Consider the following 16,308-nt stretch of genomic DNA (forward strand, 5'->3'; position numbering starts at 1 on the left):
AAAAATTTAAAACTTTCTAAAAATAGGAGATATTAAAATATAATTTATTTTAACATTAAACACAAACTCTAAAATTATTATTTATTTCATTTTATAAGATATTAAATTTATTAATCCTAAATCTCTAAATGCTCTTGACACAAATGACAAAAACACAAGAAGTAGATGCTAGTCCCAGAGCAGACAGCAGACCCTGACCTCCTACTTAGTTCCATGAATAGGTTTTTCAAAGTCAGCTAAGCGATTTTGTTTTTGTTATTGTTGTTCAGGACTCCAATTATTATTTTATTTATAAAGCACCCCATATCTGCATATTATATATATAATAATTATTATTATTGGCTATCTAAGTTCAATTAGAAATTCACAGAAATTGGGAGCCCAAATCCCTTCAGTGGCTCTGCAATACCATCCCACCTCTTCAAATATAATGCAATGCAATTTCTTCATTACCACATTATCTTTAAATAGAACTTGCAGTAGTGGATCTACATGTCTGGTGCATGGTTCATAAACTAACTCTCCATACAAATAACGTTTTGTTTCCTTATGTGTGATGTGCAAACCTTGAAGTAGCTGTTAATTTAATTCCATGATTCCAGCTTTCTCCATCCTTCCTGCACTTAAGGATTAAACCTTAAAATAATTAACAGATGAATCCATTCAGCTTTGTAGTTCTGGCAATTTAGCTTTCTTCTAGTGAGAACAAGAGCTATAAATTTAATCCATAGAAAGGCAACAGCCTCTTGAAGCCATGGAGACTGTTGTTCACTGGGAAAGGTCACACAGAGCACTGGGAACTACAGATGATAGCTTCTGTATGATACTGATATTTCCTTTTGATCACAGACAAAATATCAAAAGTAAGAGCTAAACTGTACAGCCCAATCCTGAAAATTCTCCATACTCAGAATTCTTAGTGATTTCAGTGGGAGAAGTCTGCACAAAATGGGTGAACAATCAGGCCCTTGTATTTCTTGATTTATAGGACATAAATTGACGGGCAAGGAAACAGCAAATATGTGGAGTAGAAAAACAAAATGGTTGTGTTATAGGTAAATCAATTACCTTGTTTTTTTCAAGCTGAAGAAAAAAGGATTACATAGGATGGGAAGGTGATGAACTTTCCATAGGTTCACACTATTATTTTACTTACTGTTTCATGAGGTTTGAGGACTTTAATACAGTAGCAAAGTGTGGAATACTGATTCACCTTATTTTACATGCTCTTCATATAAGTAGATATAGGCTCAGCCCTCCATATCAGATCAGAACCCCATAACTCTGTGGGACTTGAGATCTGGATCAGAACTTTCCAAGTGGGCTCATCCCTACCTACTGTAAAAGCAGTCAACTTTTGTTTACATAGAATGACAGATAAATATATCTGAGAGTGAAAAGTCCTCATAAAATACCTAATCAAACATTTTCTATAAGTTTTAGATCTGTATGTCAATAAAAGTACTTTAGAAGTTTAAAATATCTGATGATAAAATATCTGATGATAATCCTTAATATTGACAACTTAAATTCATTTTCTACCTTTATAATGTTTTGGGTGAAAAATTCTCTTTATATCAAAATCTGCATACTTAAATGCACTAAAGTACGTTTCAATGGATCCACCTATTAATCAGTTCCTATTTGTGATTCCAATATATAATTATAACAAACATGTTTTATTTTTAGATCCTATATTTTCTCTCTACAATACTACCTTATCTTTTTTTCTTTACCTACGGTTTTTGACAGTATCAACTAATGAAAAATTACAATGAAATTAGACCTTTGGGTCAGTGAGTTAATTCTTCATCTATTGGCTTTAAACTTATTTGACTTTGTGAGGTTGAAGTCAATAGTATGTATGCTAACATAAGGCTCTAACCAACAAGCTCTGAAGATGCTAGAAGCTTTGCTTATCACCTTCCTTTGGTCATAGAGCACTTATGTTTTCCAACTGTGATTTATCTTAAATATCTCATGTCCTGCCCTACATGTTTATGTTGCTCTTGCTTCCTAAGATTGCTCTGTCTGGTAGATGGCCAACACTGATATCAATAGGATTCCACAGAGCACACTCAGGGAAATGTCTATGGCATGATCTTCAAATCTAATGGGCAGTAAGCCAGCTGCTGTCAAGGTGTGAAAAGGTTTCAGAGAGTATTGCCATTAAAATTTACAAAACTAAGTAAAATATTAAGCAAGGGCACACAGACCTTGGTCACAGAGAGGGAAATATTAAGTGGACTCTTTTACGGTTTTGCTTTGTTTGCCTTTTTAGGTTTCCCTGATTTTTTCCACCTAAAAGTATGAGGCTAATTCAGATTAAATATGTGTACACAGAGAGAAGAAGCAGCCAAGTGGAACACAACTGTTGTCGCTGTTCACCCATAACCCGAGAGAGGTACCCTTTGTGAATACGCCGCTGAGGGAGCTGCTGAAGGGCATACAGCAACAAGGCTGGAGCTCTTTGCCTCTGAGTTTTGGCAAGGGTGGTCCCTGGCATGGTTGCTTCACATCTCATACAGGTTATTCCTGCCCTAGTATGTTGCACCACAGATAGGAAAACTGTCTGTCATGTATGCAGATACTTGTATATTTTAACCCAATTCTTAATTTATATAACAAAAGATATTCATGTAATCAAACAATCCCATACAAAAGGAAAGATTAAGGCAATGTTATTCACCTGATTGATATGCTACACTTGAACAGTGCATTAGTGGCAAACCCAAGCAGGATCAAAAAGAGCACATGCTATAAAATACAGTACTAAGCCTTAACAGTCCAATATTTTCACATTGCTGGCTATATGAAAAATGTATTTATTGCCAATAACATTTTATTCATTTAGTTTTCAAAGTGGTGATTTTCCCTTTTAAAAACAATTATTGTGAATAATATTTTTAAATAATGCTTCATGCACTGTTTCTATTGAAAGGATTAGTAACTGATGTTTACCTAATTTAAGGCCTGTCTAATAAGGTCAGCTAAATTATGATCTCTAAAATACAAAGCTAAAAGCTAAAGAGTGAACATTTCTACTTTAAAATAAACAAAAGACAGAAGATATAAGAGGATGAACTACAAACATCTACGCACACTTTGACTGTGGACAGAGAGTTGACATAAATAAAACAAAATGAGGATTCACAGAAAGGACATAGTTATCACCTTGAATCATACTGGGGAAGTGGAGAGGAATAGCTGCAAAATAATTTAGAAAGCAAATGGGAAAAATTAATATAAGATAATTAGAAGCAAGCAACAGAAAATGTCTCTGATTAGCCAAAGAAAAGTAACCATCAGAAAAATAATGAAAGCAATGCATTTGAGGGCCAACTTTAAAAATGATTTGGCTTCCATTTTATATACATCACATTTTGTAATACACAATACGCTGTACACTGAAAAAAATATTTCCCATTTATTTAAGGGTCATGTCTCCTCTCAGTATTGGCCTATAACTTCCATTAGCATTCCTGGGAGTTGCATGAGTGCTTGGAGAACTGAAAAGACACCATATACTTTTGTGCCTATCATAGATCAACACAGAATTTAATGTGACATGGGTTCTTTCAATTTGTGTTATACCGACAAGCATGCTTCACTGTGTATCTTGGAAAATCAACTATTGTGCTTGCATACAGCAGTTTGTTTTCCAAAGTACAGTATATGAAGATATATATAGCTAAGCATTTGAAAAAGATGTAACTCCTGTAAGCCAGTCATTAAATTTCTCTTCAAATTGAATTTTTGAAAGTTTATAGATACGGGAATGTACTGTGCTTAATCTAATGTATGGTACATTTACAGCTTAGGATCCAGGTCTTCTGTGTTTCTTATTATAATAATGTCAATGTTGGTGTTCTAATTCTTTCATTGAGCCAAGGAAACCAAGGGTTCAAAAGATGCAACATGCAGACATGGGGAGAAGTGGGTATACAGGGTTACAACTGAAAAATTTAAGTCATAAGATCCTATGTTGTTTACTCCAGCAAATTTGTGCTTTACCCATCTGTAGGTCGTAGGTTTCTTGGCAGATTTCTGAGCAGTGTAATGATTATTAAGGGAAAGATGCAAGCACACACTGGTAGAAAGACTTACCTAAACTCAAAGAACAACATTAAAAAAAAAAATACCGTGGCTTAAAATGAGAAAAGCCAGAAGATTCTAAATTAATGCCATAATTCCCTCCTTTGCGAATGTTCAGTGATTTGGGGCTTGATCTTCCATTCCTTGCGCACTAAAATCTCCCCCCCCCCTTTTTTTTGGGGTGAACTAAGAACATGGGATTAATTTTAGATCATTTCTTCTGAGTATGTGTATGTGGGGAAAAGGGATAGCCAAGCGGGAGATGATTGTGCCTTGCTCTCCCTAATCTGGGAGCACAAAGTTGGCAAGTACTCTGCAGATGGAGTTGTAGAAGGACACTAAAAAATGGCTGGGAATTTTAGATATGCAAGGAATGCAGGGTCAAGCCCATGCAAAATTGTCCATGATTGTTAGGGTCTCTGCAGGAGGGCAATTCCAGCTAAAATAACAATACTAATGGGTAAATTTTTAGTCTTAGAGCTAAATCTCCTTGAAGCTCTGACTTCAATGTTAAGCACACGCTCAGGTACTTTGCTGGATTGAGACCTATAATTCTACCTGTTAGTCCTCATCTTTTATATTTGTACTCTGCTTAGGTACATGCTTAAGTGCTTGGCTGAACTGGGACCTTACCCTTAACTCTGAATCTCTTGGAGTTTGTTGGTTTAAATGCACCCTTTACATTATAATAAGTGAAGCTAGTCATAAAATGTACGTGTGTGAGGAGGGAGCCGGCAGAAATCAGTGAAAAGGAATACAGGATTTTGTTTCCTGTTCTTGTTGAAAATTTTACTACAAATATTGATATTAGGTAATCCTATGTGTGACACAGAATTCCCTTTGGTTATTTATACTTTTTAACTGGAAAATTCTACAATATGCATTTCAGACATCACCCGTATCTCAATTACTTGTGGTACCATTAAGTAACACTGTACTAATAGTGATGCTTTATTGGTAAGTGAATCATGTAATTAACATCAAAAGAATTTTTTGTGGGGGGTGGGAAAAAGGAAGGTTTGGTGCAAATAAAACAAAAGATTAAATTACGAGCTCTCATTTTTTATGGAAAAGTGAACAAGTGCAGCATAACATCATTTCTCTAATTTCATATTTAGAATAATGTAATACAACATAACTAAAATCATCCTAAAACATTTAAAAGCAAAGCGTAAGCAACAGAAAAAGCAAAACAAGCTTATTTAAGGAAGATCTCTGTGGGATTTCAGCTTTTCCTTGCACCTAAGAAATTAAGCATGGAGGAAAATTTTCATGATGAGATGCAGGACTTGAGCTCACAACTCCTATTAACACTATGAGAGGCCTTTGATTAAATCCCTGCCCGTCTCACAAGTTCATGCCCACGTCTCAATGAAACCTAGTGGAAAGCTGAAATACAAGTTTTTCTTTCTATGTAATTCTTGATTTACTTTTATCCTGACCCTGTTCTCATTGAAGTCAATGAGAGTTTTGCCATTGGCTTTAACTGGAGGAGGACTGGAACTATTACCAGCAATTTCAGTAGGTTATAATGTCCGCATAACAGTACAGTTTCACACTTAATGACAAAGGAAATCTGTTAAATGACCTACCCAGAATGGATGGGACTTGAGACAAGGTTAACATTGTCCAAGGTGTCTGCAGCCCAGCTATAATGTCTGAGAGAATCAGAATCAAATTCCCTTGGAAATGTCAGGTGCTTCAAAAAGATAAACAAACAGATATTTAAAATCAGCATGAAAAAGTCAAACATTTCTGCCCAGCACATCTCAACTCAATTTTACAGTTAGAATTACTTCCTCTGCACACACTCCTACTGACATTTCTCTGCTCTAGCAGCAGCAAATTACTGACCTTGGAAACACAGAATTCTCAAAGCAGGTTCAATGAATCCTACAGCACTTTAAGTTTCCTTTTTCCTGCTTTTGCTCCATCCCTAATTACAGCTCTCTCTCACACACTTTTGTCCAATTTGTGTTTACATGCAAGGTCAAGAAAAAGCTATGGAAAACTGTTTGCTTGTGCAGAAAATTCCTGGGAAATCCACCTAGGGTTAAGTCTTGTAATCTGGGCCAACTCTAAGGGTTGGATATCGCAGCCCCAGGATCATAGGCGCTGAGTTCCTAATCTGCTGGGGTATGCTCCCCCTGCCTCTGCCCAGGCCCCACCCCCATCCTGCCTCTTCCCCGCCCAGTTCTGCCCTCTCCCCAAAGCTCCCTTCACAACCAGCACCTCCCAACGCCACGAAACATGTGATCCGCAGCAGAGAGTAGGCACTGGGAGGGAGTGGAAGGTGCTGATCAGCGGGGCCACCGGCGGGCAGGAGGCGCTGGGGGAGGGGGAGGTTCTGGTAGGGGGGCTCCTCCCCCCACCAACCTGCCACTCGCCTCCCCGTTCGGCTCCTCAGCCCGCTCACCTGCCTCACCTTCCCACCTGCCTTCTCAGAATGTTATCGAAGCGCGGAGCCCCCCAAAGCACTGGGCCTGGAGCGGTCACCCCGATTTGCCATACCCAAGAGATGGCTCTGCTTACAATCCTTACTTGGGCAAAGCTCCTATTGACTTAACTGGATGTTTAGCTTGCATTAGAACTGCAGGATCAGGCCTCCAGCATGCCAACCTATGTAGTATTTGCTTTTTGTATTGGTTGAGTTATCCTGGGAATTTTTTATGAAAGGCTGTTCCCCCTAGTCACGCACTTAAACATTGTTTAACTCTGCACAGTATTGGTCCCCTACAGTCATAATTAAGGCTACGTTTTAGTCACAGCTATTTTTAATAAAAGTCATGGACAGGTCACAGGCAGTAAACAAAAATTCATGGCCCCTGACCTGTCCATGACTTTTACTATGTACCTCTGACTAAAACTGGGGGGGGGGATCATGCTTGGGAGGACGGCCTGGGGGCACTGTGGGTGCTTGGGGGGATGGCCCAGGGGCACTGCAGGTGTTTGGGGGGGGGTGCAGATGCTTTGATGCTTGGGGGTGGGCGCTGCAAGTGCTGGAGGGGAGAGGGGGTGCCGCAGGTGCTTGGAGGGGGGGCAATCTGGGGACACCGTGGGGGAGGTTTGGTGTGGTTGGGGCAGGCTCCCTACCCAGCTCCTGAATTCCATACGCTGCCTCCACTCTGCCCCAAGCCCCTGTTCTGTAACTCCCATTAGCGGGGAACCACGGCCAATGGGAGCTGCGGGGATAGTGTCTGCGGGCAGAGGCAGCACGTGGCGCTAGGAGCTGAGGGAGGGGAGTTCCTGTCGCTCTTCCGGGGAGTCCAGCACCCCAACCGCCACCCCCCCCAACTCCTGCTACTGGGCGGTGGGGCGAGATATGCCTAAGCAGCAGCCAGTGCAACTGGCCCAGGGGCTGCCTGAGTTGCTCAGGTGGCTCCCGGGTCAGTTGCACCAGCTGCTGCAGAAGTCACGGAAACAGTGACAAACACAGAGCCTTAGTCATAATGAATTACATAGCTTGTCAAATATTGATAAGTCAATCAAACTGGAACAATACCGACAGACTTTCAGCTGGGCCCCTAAAGTGTTACTGCATCACAGAGAAAAATTGTCCTTTTTGCAGGAATTAAGTAGAACTCAAAAGAACTTTCTCTTCAGGGCAGTAACTCACTTCAGTTTTCACGTCCCATATAGAGGCATTTTGGGGACAATGCCTTGTCGTGGTTCTATATATTCTTTCGCATTGTGTTGGTGAAGTGCACCACGGCTGAACTTTTTTTTTTAAACCAATTATACCGTTTAAATCATCAAATACTGCATGGGCATATTTTCTGAGAGGAATGCAAGATGTGAATGCCACTAAAACACGCAGGAAGCACTGTCAGACATCAATCTAAGTCAGGGGTGGACAAACTTTTTGACCCGAGGGCCACATCTGGTTATGGAAATTGTATGGTGGGCCACGAATCTCATGAAATTGGGGATTGGGGTCGGGGTGTGGGAGGGGGTGAGGGTTCCGGCTGGAGGTGCGGGCTCTGGGGTAGGGCCAAAAATGAGGAGCTCAGGGTGTGGGAAGAGGCTCAGGGCTGGAGCAGGAGGCTGGGATGTGGGCTCTGGGTGGGGATGAGGGGTTGGGGCTGCAGGAGGGTGGGAGGGGAATCAGGGCTGGGGCAGGGAGTTGGGGCTTAGGAGGGAGCTAGGGGTGCAGGCTCTAGCTGGCACTTACCTCAAGCAGCTCCCGGAAGCAGCGGCATGTCCCCCCACTGGCTCCTATGTGGAGGCTTGGCCAGGCAGTTCTGCGCTCTGTCCTGTCTGCAGGTGCCACCCCTGTAGCTCCCATTGGCCACTGTTCCTGGACAATGGAAGCTGTGGTTAAGTTATCCTGGGAGCGCTTGGGGTGGGGCAGCATGCGGAGCCCCCTGGCTGCGCCTATGTGTAGGAGCTGGAGGTCGGACATGCTACTGCTTCCAGGAGCCGCATGGAGAGGGGCAAGCCCCTGATCCCACTTCCCAGCTGGAGCACCAGATCGGGGAAAGCCCTGGACCCTGCTCCACAACGGGAGCTCAAGGGCTGGATTAAAACGTCTGAAGGGCTGGATGCGGCCCGCAGGCCATAGTTTGCCCACCCCTGATCTAAGTCAACGTGCTTGTCACTCAGTACCAAAAGAAAAGCCTGTCTAATGGTTGGGTAGATCACTCTGCTCAAAATTTTAGTGCTTCTCATAAATAAAATAGTTCTGGTTGTATCCAAAACATGAATAAAGACAGCAACTACTTTCTGACCGCACAAATCTGATCTTTTATCTTATGTTTTTTAGACCTAAATCTTATGAACTGCTTTGAACACAAGTCTCAAGTCTACGCTGAGAAGGAAAACATTTCTGCATTGGGAATAATGTATTGGTTCCTACTTTATATATTGGCATTAAAGGTAATTTTAAAACGAATCCTTTTAAATGGGAATATCAGTTCTAGTAATAAATCCAACAAATACAAGCAAAGACATATGAAAGTCCTCCGCTGAGAAGGTGTCACAAGATAAACAACCAGTAAGTGTTTGTTTTTTGCCAGAACCTGCATTCGTCCTTTCACTCATTTTCAATGTTTTTTTCTTTAAATGTTTCTTGCATTTTGGCTTTGTTTCCAAGAAAGTCAACACCATAACAGCATGTTTAAAAATCTTCAGGGTACAACTTTGCTCTGCCATCGGTCCAACTGTACAACAGACATAGTTTTTGATTTTCTCTTCTTTCAATTAGCTCTTTTATTAGGGCCTGGTTTTTTTTTGTAAGACACTTACTTCAGACAATCAGGTGCAATGATTCAAGTAAGCAGACAACAATACTTATGGGCATGTAGCATGCTAAAGTATGGCAAGTGTTGAATACCTACAATATGTTAGCCAGGCCATGGTACAAGAATGACAAATTAACTTTTAATGCAGGCAGTTTCTCTAATCCTTTTCAACAGGGCACTAGTAATTCGTCCATATTCCATGGAGAGGATAAATTTTCATCAGGATGCCTTGACTCTCAAATTCATGTGGAAATGCCAATCCCATCAATATCTATCACCCTGGATTTATGTGACTTTTTTAAAAAAAAATCACATAATGATTTATCATATGGTTGTACAGATATAAAAGCTAAATTAAGGTAAATCCCAAAAGGTTCGTGGTCTGGTTTGAGGTTTAGTTATAAAATGTAGCTAACCCCAATCTGACAGATTATTATTTCAAAATTATGCAAACTGAAATAGCCCAACATTTGTGTATTTAACGTAATGTGTGGGAGGCAACAGGAACAAGGATTTTTTCCACTGTTTTGGGGGAACTGGTGTGAAATTATTGCCCCATCCCATTGGGGAAAAAATCCCTGACCAACTCCCACTGGTGAAACATAGCAGGCCAAAATTAGAGAGAAAGCCAATATTTGATGACAAATGCATCAAAAAACAGGCAGTTAGCAATTTTCCCATTGTCAGCTTAAATTCTTGGAGGCACTCAGGGAAACTATCTTCCATTACAGAATACATCTTGGAACATAGATACAGCATAAAAATTTGCCATAGTAAACTAGCAGATGAGAAAATGCCACAATTCCATCATACTTGTGAAGAAGGGAGCTACACTCACTGCCACTTTTTTTCTCATTACCCTATGCCCTAAGTAAAATCTGCCCCCAAAATAGCACATTGCCCTGGATGGAGATGCAAGCCTGCCCATCACAGCTGCTGTAAGACTCCTTGCAAATATACGTAGTGTTTCCTACCGTGTGACAGGGCAAGGCCAGATGGCTATAGAAAAGTAGTCGGAGATAGATATATTAGCTCCAGGCTAAACAAATTCCTGGTACCAGCAGGATAAGTGAAATGGCAGCTGCTCCAGGTCAATTAAGACACCTGGGGCCAATTAAGAACTTTCCGGAAAGCAGAGAGAATGCTAGGTTGATTGGGACACCTGAAACCAATCAGGGGCTGGCTGAAACTAGTTAAAAGCCTCCCAGTTAGTCAGGTGGATGCGCATGTCAGGAGCTGTGGGAGGAAGTTGTGCTGTTGGAGAGACTGAGTAGTACACACCATATCAGGCACAAGTAAGGAGGCCCTTTGTTAAGGGTGAAGTGGAGCTTGAGGAAGTAAGGGCTGCTGCGTAGGGGAAGAAGCCCAGGGAATTGTACATGTCATGTTTCTAAAAGATCAGCTATCATAGCTGCTACTATTAGGGTCTCTGGGCTGGAGCCCGGAGTAGAGGGTGGGCCCGGGCTCCCCCCCTTTGCTCCCTGATTAATCACTGAGACTGGGAGACAACAGAGACTGTGCAAGGAAGGATAACTTCTCCTCACCTCCCTCACTGGCTTATGATGAAAATGGGTCAATAGACTGTGACCCTTGTCTCTAGAGAGAGAAGGGTTAAGTAGAGTGTCACAGTGAGCCTCTGAGGCTAGCAAAATCTGCCAGGAAACGCAGGACCCACGGAGGCAAGGACAGAGCTTTGTCACAACTGCTTTGTCCAGTAATCAGCATAATCTTCAAATAACACACTCCAGGGAAAGGATCTCTACTGTCTGGTCCATTATTTTCTGAAAAACTGCAGACACCTACAGTAGGTAATCTGTTTCACTCGAAACAGATCTCTTGGAAGTATTTATAACCATCAGCATCTTATATCCTGCGGCCAGGTCTGCCTGCAGATAACTTTGAGAGAGGATGAGATTGATATGCTGTTCCTTCTGTTAGTTGGACACACAGGTCTTAGCCAGCACGTATCCGCTGATCAAACTCTGGTGGGTCATCAAAAATTTGAAATTTCCACAAAGGCAGACAGAACCCTCTGCACCACAGACACAAAATAGTGAACAATACAGAGGATGTTATTTCATCTGCAGTGTCTGCAATTCACCCAACTGGTACTAGACGTGCACTGTGTATCCTCTTGCAGTTCTAACCTGGCTCTTCCTCTTTTCAATTGACCCTTCTCTGATACAAAGAACCACCACATGCCTTTAACCCATAAAAAATGTTTTACCATTCCCCACACTCAGACAAAGATCTTCATCTTGCCAGGCAGTCCCTTCCTCAAAATGCCAGGTTTCTAGCCTCAGGAATAAGGGAGTACATCTCACTCATCATGGAACTGCACTGACACCATAATGTCCACTTAGTCGTAATCTCTTATCTGGGAAGATTTTAGTATCATATCTGTTTCATTAAGTGACCTCACAGAAACTTTCTGTGGACCAAGAAATATGGTTCAAAGTACTGCTCCCATATCAATTTAAATCCTGAGTAGCTCCCCATTGACACACAAGGTTATCCTACAGGGCGGAGCTAACAGGCTTCTTGTCTGCAGTTTAAATAGTGCTGGTTCCAATACTGACATATGTTGTTAACCATCACTGGTCATCATCTTCCCATCGAGTAAAATCTGTCTGGATTGCCTGCCCACCAGGGCTGTAGAGTCCTTTTCTAAGTATCTTTGCTTCCCACAATTCTGACAACCTGTACGTACAGCATCCCTAGGAGCACCATGATCCACTACACTGGAAACATGTTGGTTCTATAACCGCTTGTGTTTTGCTGTAATGCTGTCTCCAACACTATTCAGAATTTTTGCTTCTCTTTATCTTGTATTGGGTGGCTTTATCAGCCACAGGGTTTCAAGGGTGCATTGCCAAAATTTCACTGATTGCTCCTAAAGGCAGTAATCCTGCTAGTTTCATGACTGCATGGCCTTCCTGTGTGATATGAGAGGTACAGCAAACTGTGATCCTTTCTCCCAGGAGAGCTTACTCAAACAGGAGAGGTTCAGCAACCACATGTGAAGTCCTACATAGCGGATAGACTGGTTAATTTAGGTTGTCTTCTCCAGAGGCTGATTTGAGTGCCTGCCATTGTGAAGTAAATAATTCTGAAGAGAGAATCATTCAGATTCCGACTGACCTGTCTACATCTGTGGTAGCACAGCAGGACCCTGAAGGAAGAGAGACTTGAACTCTCTCCTTGTATTAGGCTGGTGTTGCACAAGATGCTTTGGACCCATGTCTTTTGTAGTTGATGAAGACTAACAGGGAAGTATTGGGCCCAATGTTGGTGGAGATTTTCAGGGCCTCCATTAAGAAGGTCCAACTGGTCTTAGAGGGCTTCAGAAACTTCTCTCAAGAAACAACCACTCGATGCTGAAAATCACGCCTGCTACGGACTGATTTTTAAACTTCCATATCTGGGATGGCTCTTGATTTTCATCTGCTTGTAGATGATCTTAGGAAGAACTGACTATGGTGGTTTTTCTCCATTTGCAAATCCAAGAGGCCGTGACCCTCTCTGTCAAGTGCAGACCTTGATGTGTGCCTTTTTCACTGCAAAATTATAATATGGTAATGAGCTCTGCATAGGACTACACTTTACATGCACTCAAACAGGAAAATGCTGCAGAAGAATGTGGCTCTTTGCTAAGTGCTGTATCTCAGCATAGGCACACAGCATGAATAATTAAGACTCTGCACTGCCTTACTGTTGGTTTCCAGGTGGAGTTTAAGGTGTAAGTTTTGACCTATAAAGCTCTTTGTGGCTTGTATACCTGAGACACCAAACTTTTTTTCTGCTGCAGCAAAGATCAGCTGGAAGTCCACTGGTATATGCCAACCGCTAGTAGGATGTTCTTTTTGTGGGCCCCTTGCCCTCAGAATAACTTTCTTCCACTGTGGCCAAAATAGTCCAAATATGTCAACCTAAACCCTTTGATTTTGGCAGATGTTGAGGCAGGGGTGCGGTTTGAGGGGAGTTAGGTGGAGGTGAGGATTTGTATTTCAGGACTAGAGTTTTGCATGTACCATGATGGGAAATTCTGATTTTGTTGGAATGACTTCTTTTATACAGAAAAATGTTGGTTTGTTACTGCTGTTTTCATCATGACAGGATCATACTTTTAATCATCTGTCAATGGTGCAAAGAACCTGGAATGGACATTCTTTTTATGTTGTAATTGAAATAGATAGATGTGCAGTTGGAATCAAATATCTGGTTATCACCAAAGTGATTCACATTCTTCCCAAACTGACAATAATAATCACACTCTGGATCCTTTCCTGGTCATAACAAAAGTCCTAAGAGCAATTTAATTTAAATTTAAAATAACATTCTGTATTAGATTTTCAGGAAGACCTCAGCCTGGCCTCTGTCTTAGAGGGCACAAATTTCTACTTGCAGTGAATTGTATTCACTATTACAAAACTGAAATGACAAAAATGAAGATTAGACATGAAAATCAGTCTTTACTGCAGCGGTCACCAACCAGTTGATCGTGATCAACTGGTCGATCCTAGAGGATCTCCCAATCGATCGCGATCTCCAGTGGCGCAGCAGGGCTGCCACTAAGGTAGGCTCCCTGCCTGCCACAGCCCCACGACGCTCACGGAAGCAGCCAGCTCCTGATCTCCCTCCGAGAGCTCGCATCCCATCCTGAACCCCAACGCTCTGCCCCAGCCCGGAGCCTCCTTCTGCATCCAAACTCCCACCCAGAACTTGCACTTCTCACCCTCTCCTGCATCCCAACCCTCTGCCCCAAGCTCAATCCAGAGCCCCCTCCCACACTGTGAACAACCTCGACCCCAGCCCAGAGCCCACACCCCCTCCCGAACCCTGACCCCAGCCCAGTGAAAGTGAGTGAGGGTAGGGGAGAGTGAGCGACTAGAGGGTGGGGGCAAATGGAGTGAGTGGGGCGGGGCTTTGGGGAAGAGGCAGGGCCTCAGGGAAGGGGCAGGGTCGATCCTGGGTTGCCCTTAAATTCAAAAAGTGATCTTGAGCATAAAAAGGTTGGAGATCAATGCTTTACAGTATTGCTCAGTATCAGCATTAATGAGCGCTCCAGATTTGCTGCTGTTTAATCCAAGAACCAAGTCCTGTGTGAGATCCTCCAGAGAAAGTAGAGTCTGTGACAGCATATGCAGAATAGAGTTTGCCTCAAAAGTACAACTACCCAATATTCTTTACAACAGATCTAAGACACAATTACTGGTAAGTTATGCTTCATTTTCTAGTTCTCCTTTGTAATGTACAGTAGGTTAATGGAGCACAACTACCTCCTTTAATACTTGTTTAACAATCAAAAGTGGGACTTAAGTGGTATGTGCTGGTCTTCTGAACGGGGTCAATTTCACCCTAAGTGCATGAATAAAGATCTGCTGGATCAGACCTCAAGTATTATGAAGATAATTCACAATACAACTATGCTATTCTTTTACCCCAAAACTGACATGAAAATTTCTATTCAACTTCTGAACAAATCTATGTGATTTTAAATTTTTTAAAAGTCTGTTTAGCAAATTTTGAGAACTCATAAAATAAAGCAAACACCATCTAGATATAACCACTATTAACTTTTTTAAGTTCTTTCCCACACTGTAAGCAGCTCTAGATTCAACTTTTGTTGAATTAATCATACAAACTTTTGAACTATGTTAAAAGTTAGTGAAAATAGCTTCATCATAACCACCAGGCCAAATTCTTCCCTTTGGATGCATGTGAGGGACATCAAGGGCATCTCGCAAGTGCACAAATGTCCATGGTTTATATTACTGCATAAAAAGGCTGCAACAACACATGTGGACATAGGGATTAATTCTGAAAGCTGCTGAGTACTTTGGCCCTAATCCTACAAAACATTTAAGGGCATACTTAACTATACAAGTAGTTTCATTGACTTCAATGGGGCTACTCACATGCTCACCGTTAATTATGTGCTTACATGCTTTGCTGGATCAGGACCAGAGTACTCAGCTTCTTGCAAGATCAAGCCCACAATCAAGCAAATCCTTCAGTCCTTATTTCAACCCCTTTCTTCCCCCATTCAGGTTAATGGACATGTGATCTCAGTAAGCATTGTGAAAAGACTGAAGAACGTGGCCTTATATAGATAAAACAAACAGTAGCCAGGTGGTACATAGCACATACCGGATCCTTTGATGGTACCAGCAATTCTTCAATCATCATGCTGTCTCGTGCATAGGAACTTCTGTTCAGAGTGTAGGACCTATCCGAACTGAAGGAGCGGAGGCTGTTGTATTTTACAATTTACCATAGAACATGTAGATGACAATGGGATGAACAAAAAAAAATTAATACATGCAACTTCCAGGGAAATGCAAAAGATGATAAAATTTACATAATCTCTGAAGTAGAATAAATGAGACATTAAAAAAATTGAATATTACCTTTTTACAATGTTATTTTCTTTTCTATCATACTCATAACCAATAGTCCCAATGAATGCTCTCTTATTGCTTTGCTGTTCAGATTGAGATTAAATCTATGCAAAAATATATTCAGATATTTATGCTAGTTCTGAAAAATGTCCAAAACACTTTTAGGCCCTGATCCTGCAATTGAATCCATGAGGGTGGATCCTGACCTCATTGGGGTTCTGCATATGTGCCGGCTCTGTCACATGGATCAAACTGCAGGATCAGGGTCTTAAACTGGTTCAGTTTTCAGAGTTTGTCTCAGCTTTTTGGGGCTGAGCTACTTTTAACTTTATTATGAAAACCCTATTTATTCATTTTTCTACTAATAAAAAAACAGCAATTTGTAAAAAAGGTTCCTTGTTCACAATTAAAGAGTGAGGAAATATATTAGTTTTTGTGTTATTTTTTGGATGTTAAACACTTTGGAAATTAAGAATGACAAATCTGAGTATGCTGTGACTAAAGAAAATAAATGTGTGCGCATATTTAGCCCTGGAAGATGCATATAGTAGGTGTTAGAAAACATGCTACAA

General features: G+C 41.4%; 1 protein-coding gene across 45 annotated transcripts in view; it reads right to left on the reverse strand.

Moving 5' to 3' along the window:
• ANK3 (ankyrin 3) overlaps nucleotides 1-16,308 on the reverse strand; it is a 540,818-nt gene that overhangs the window by 70,514 nt on the left and 453,996 nt on the right. For 18 of the 45 annotated variants that reach the window (XM_043519064.1, XM_043519066.1, XM_043519062.1 and 15 more), the window contains 2 exons: nucleotides 15,486-15,588; nucleotides 5,688-5,794 (listed from right to left, as the gene is read on the reverse strand). In XM_043519064.1, coding sequence (XP_043374999.1) covers nucleotides 5,688-5,794; nucleotides 15,486-15,588 — 210 coding nt within the window. Of the gene's footprint in view, nucleotides 1-3,174; nucleotides 3,208-5,687; nucleotides 5,795-15,485; nucleotides 15,589-16,308 lie in introns of all 45 variants that reach the window. The other 27 variants (XM_043519039.1, XM_043519035.1, XM_043519040.1 and 24 more) reach the window with 3 other exon arrangements.

The sequence above is a fragment of the Dermochelys coriacea genome, chromosome 7 (assembly GCF_009764565.3).
Source record: "Dermochelys coriacea isolate rDerCor1 chromosome 7, rDerCor1.pri.v4, whole genome shotgun sequence".
Lineage (NCBI taxonomy): Eukaryota > Metazoa > Chordata > Testudines > Dermochelyidae > Dermochelys > Dermochelys coriacea.